General features: G+C 35.4%; 1 protein-coding gene across 1 annotated transcript; it reads left to right on the plus strand.

Annotated features, from left to right (window-relative positions):
- Positions 1–296: 296 nt before the first annotated feature.
- LOC119643816 lies at positions 297–1892 on the plus strand. The gene has a single exon (XM_038043324.1). It carries the CDS (start codon positions 297–299, stop codon positions 1890–1892), a length of 1596 nt encoding a protein of 531 aa, XP_037899252.1.
- Positions 1893–5311: the final 3419 nt, after the last annotated feature.

A 5311-nucleotide genomic window follows, 5' to 3' on the forward strand; every position in this document is an offset into this window, starting at 1 on the left:
TCATCTACCCGTTCAATAATCATTTATGCTTAGTTCACACTTTATTATACTTCCACATAAAGTAAACGTAGCTATAACCTAGTTAAGATCTGTGCTACATAAAGAAGCCTTTTTTTGCGCTCCTGCCTTTATCATCTTAAAGAGAAAAAATTTGGTTAAAATATCACAGTTTAAAATACTATACTCGCTTTCTCATAAGCAAGCAACTTGCATCACCTACATTTTGGAGGCCCCGGCTAGATAAGTATCTTAAACAATTTGCATAATAATTACGTCAATTAACCACGTGCCTTTTCATGGATGATCAAACGGAATTAAAAACTGGAGTTGATGCCGTGCAATGCTCCAGCAAAAAACTTGATAAAGCGCTATTAGCTTTAAAGGTTCGTCGTACGGTGACCGAACACCAAATTGACCGTGTCAATGATTTTGTAAAACGTATACAAGAAGATTCAAGTAGCGTTTCTTTAGATGAATTAAATATAAGGCTCAAAGATTTAGACAGTGCTTTTGATGCTTTCGACAAAGTTCAGAGAAAAATTGAAGAGAAGGATTTTGATGAAATCTCTCAACCAAATAGATCAAAATGTGAGGAATTATATTACTGTACAGCAATAACGTTAAAAGTGTATATATCAAGACTCAACAATTCAGATTCGAACCAAACAATTCATGTTTCCCATGCGATATTATCTGATGAAAAATACGACACTGTAAAACTGCCAAAAATCGAATTACGCGAATTTTCTGGTGATGTTACTACATGGATAGCTTTGTTCGATGAATTTACATCATTGGTGCACAACAATGAAAGGCTTAACACCTTTACTAAATTGCATCATTTGGTATCTAAATTGAGTCCGGCCGCAAAGGCTCCTATAGCTGGCATAAAAATCATTGCTGAAAATTATGAAATAATATTGCAAAGGTTGAAAGACCGCTTTGAAAACAAGAAAATTATTGCGAAGCAGCATATCAAACAAATTTTTGAGCATCCTAAGATCATTCATGCGAATGCAGCTGATTTACGAGAATTAATCGATACCATGAATAATCACCTTATAGGTTTGAAAAATATTAATCGTCCAGTTGAATCATGGGACGATCTTATGGTATACATCATAACATCTAAGCTTGATCCCGATACATCGAGTAAGTGGAATGAAAAGGCGCCTATTGATCGTGTACCGATACTCTCTGAATTACTAAATTTTTTAAAAGGACGTTGTCAACTTCTTGACAGTAATTTAAGTTCTGTTTCTTTACCCGTTGGTGCTCTCACTAGTCGTGCTATAGAGCCAAAAAGGGTTCAAAGAACAGCAAAGTCTTTTGTTATCATTAAAAATTGCTGCAGCTTTTGCCAAAAACCGGGTCATAGTATATATCGCTGTTCTGATTTTTTAAGCTTATCTGTTGCTGACAGATTGAACAAAGTACATGCACTTAAACTTTGTGTCAATTGTCTTAAATTCAAAAAATATCATTTATCTGATTGCACCTCTAAAGGTCGTTGTCACAAATGTGGCAAAGGCCATTATTCACTATTACATTTTGAACGCCCGCAAGTGGCAAATTACACTGCTTCAAAACATAATCAAATCAATGAAACAAATCATATCGAACCTGCAGAAAATGCAAATCATAACATGAGTGATCAAGCACAACCTAAAAATTTTGCTGCTTTGAAAACACAACACACAGAACGAAGTATACTGGCTACAGTAGTTGTTTATATTATATCGAAATACAACCAACGCTTTCCTTGTCGTGTTCTATTGGATGGTGGTTCACAAATTAATATGATTTCTGAACGCATGGTTCATATGACCAGCGTCAATACGCTCCAATTCAATTTCAATGTGAAAATAAAACTGTGGGAACATCAAACTTGATAGGTATCATATATATTGAATCGCTACTTAAACCATTCTCGGTTACTCTTGTAGCTCATATAGCTGACCAAATAAGCGGAACCCTTCCTGATGCTGAAATTGATATTTCAAACTGGAACATACCAGAACAAATACCATTAGCAGATGAATGTTTTAATATACCACAACGAGTCGACATGTTATTGGGTGTTGACATATTTTTTGATATTTTCGTGTAAAGTTGCCTTTCAAATCATCAACATCTTTATTGGGTAACTCTTACGACATTGCTTTTATACGCTTTCTGGCACTTGAGCGAAAGTTTGAAACAAATGAACAATTACGTAGTGATTATACTAAATTTATAAATGAATATATTCAACTTTCACATATGGAAATTGTATAATCATTTGATTTTTCACAACCACATTACGTGTTACCGCACCACTGCGTACATAAACTTTCGAGTTCCACAAAAAAGTTACGCGTCGTATTTGATGCGTCATCAAAAACCACATCTGGTAAATCTTTGAACGAGCTTCTTATGGTTGGGCCAGTAATTCAACCTGATTTATTTACGGTAGCTTTACGGTTTCGATCTTACACTTATGTATTCACACTGATATAACTAAAATGTATCGTCAAATTGCTCTCGATCCCGATGACAGACGATACCATTTTGTGTTATGGCGTTCACAAGGCGATCAACCAGTATAGCTATACCAACTAACTATAGTTACATATGGAACTACATCTGCATCATTTTTAACCACGCGCGCATTAAAACAATTAGCTATTGATGAACTACATAATTTTCCGATAACTGCAAATGCTATAAACACAAATTTTTATGTAGATAATCTACTAACGGGTTGCAACACACTTCATGAAGCCATGCAATTACAAGCACAATTAATTTCTATTTTATCTAAAGGAGGTTTCAGCCTAAACATATGGTGTGCAAATCATCAAGATTTGATTAAACACATTCTCAAAGAAAATCGCGAAATTTTATTCACCATTAAAAATTCAAATGCGATCAAAACTCTTGGAATTGTTTGGGATCCTGCAAAGGACAAATTTCTTTACAAGATTGATATAAAATTCAACGAAAATTATACTACAACAACAATTTTATCTGAAATTTCACAATTTTTTGATCCGATAGGCTTAATATCGCCACTCATAAAAATGGCTAAAATTTTCATTCAACAATTGTGGCGGTTAGATTTGGATTGGGATGACGAATTGCCTATTAAATACCAGATAGCGTGGTCAAATTTTAGACGGCAATTATGTAATTTAATCGATTTAGAAGTGGATCGCTCAGCATTCACTCCTGATGCAAAATATGAAATTCATGTGTTCTCTGACAGTTCAGCAAGCGCATATAGTGCATGTGTATACATCAGATGTATAAATAACGAGACGAAAATAACTTCAAATTTGCTTTGTGCCAAATCAAAGGTGGCACCTATCAAGAAATGTAGTTTGCCAAGATTAGAACTCTGCGCTGCTGTAACAATGGTACAACTCGTTAAGAAAGTTTAAGAAGTCTACGATTTTATACAATTTAGCAACATTTGCTTCTGGATCGACTCAACCATAGTGTTGAGTTGGATATCAGAAGACTCATGGAATTCGAGTACCTTTATTGCTAATAGGGTGGCAATCATTCAACAAGTTTCAAAACGCTCGCAATGGAGACATATTCCATCCAATTTAAACCCAGCTGATATATTATCTCGTGTTGTGTTACCAGCTGAATTAATGCATTCAACATTTTGGTTTCCCGGGCCAAATTTTTTAACATTAGCTTCGTCTATTTGGCCACAATTTCCATACCATTTAAAATACGATGATAACAGATTAGAAAGAAAACCTATAAAGATGATATTAACAACAACAATTTCACAACATGATTTAATCATTAGTATTAAATTTCACAACGATTATGTACGTTTGCTTAACACAGTCGCTTACATGCTGCGTTTTATATATAATTGTGAATTTAAGGCTAAAAGAAAATACGGTTCATTGGATGCTACAGAACTTGACGCATCTCGTCTAAACATTGTCAAATACATACAAATCATTTCTTTTCATGCTGAATTTGCAGCTGTACAAAAGGGTGCTAACCTTAATGCCAAAAGTCACAGTCTTTATCACCATTCTTTGATAATAACGGTTTACTAAGAGTGGGTGGCCGATTAAGAAACTGTAACTTGGACTTCAACAGTAAACATCCTATACTATTACCAAAAAATCACGCTTTTACGTATACACTGGCACGCTACTATCATAAAATTAATCATCATGTTGGCCCACAAACATTACTAAGCGTAATACGTCAATCTTATTGGCCAATCCATGGCAAGGTTATCTGTCGATCTATATGTCGAAGTTGTGTCTTATGCTTTCATACTAATCCAACTAAACAGAACTATCTTATGGGCGATTTACCTGATTTACGAGTTCAACAATCAAGACCGTTTAATGTAATAGGTGTCGATTTTTGTGGTCCATTTCAAATATATTATGGCAGACGTGGTATTGTTTCTACAAAAGGCTATATATCTGTTTTCATATGTTTTTGTATAAAGGGCATACATTTAGAGTTGGTAGAAGATTTATCTGCTCAAACTTTCTTAGCTGCTTTAAGGTGTTTCATTCGGTGACGTGGCCTATGCTCAGTGATTTACAGTGACAATGCAACTAATTTTATTGGTGCGAAAAAGGAATTGCTTGAACTTTACAAAATGTTTAAAAGTACAGATATTATATTTAATGAATGTGCTCCACGTGGCATAATTTAGAAAACCATACCTCCACGCTCTCCGCATTTTGGTGGCCTTTGGGAGGCTGCATTGAAGTTCACTAAATTTCATCTAAAAAGGATACTACAAGATGCGAAATTTAACTTTTTTGAATTCAACACACTTTTAATACAAATTGAAGCGGTATTAAATTCAAGACCTATCACTCCCGTGCCTGAGAGTCCAAATGACGAACCAGCTCTAACGCCTGGTCATTTTGTTAATGGCTCTGCTTTAAAAACCATACCTGACCCCGACTTAAGAGATGTCAACAACGTAAGCCATTTACGGCGTTATCAAAGATTGTAATATTATCTGCAACAGTTTTGGGACAGATGGTCTAAGGATTATTTAGAAACGTTGGAGAATCGAACTAAGTGGACAAAAGGTCGTATGTCATTAAAGGTTGGAGACGTTGTTGTTGTAGAGGAAGACAATCTTCCTTCTCAAAAATGGCGCCTGGGTCGTGTTACTGAAATTCATCCTGGCAATGACAGAGTCGTGCGGGTTATCACTGTTAAAACTTCCAGTGGCGAAATACGTAGAACTTCTACTAAGGTTCGACGTCTACCTATTGAAAGGACCGAGTCCATTCAAGGGGGCCGGGATGTTCAGACGAAATCG

Source organism: Glossina fuscipes, unplaced genomic scaffold, assembly GCF_014805625.2.
Source record: "Glossina fuscipes isolate IAEA_lab_2018 unplaced genomic scaffold, Yale_Gfus_2 64266, whole genome shotgun sequence".
NCBI classification, from domain to species: Eukaryota; Metazoa; Arthropoda; class Insecta; order Diptera; family Glossinidae; genus Glossina; species Glossina fuscipes.

Bases quoted from the DNA above. Each gene is read 5' to 3' on its own strand.
- LOC119643816 (XM_038043324.1), top strand. From the start codon at position 297: ATGGATGATCAAACGGAATTAAAAACTGGAGTTGATGCCGTGCAATGC.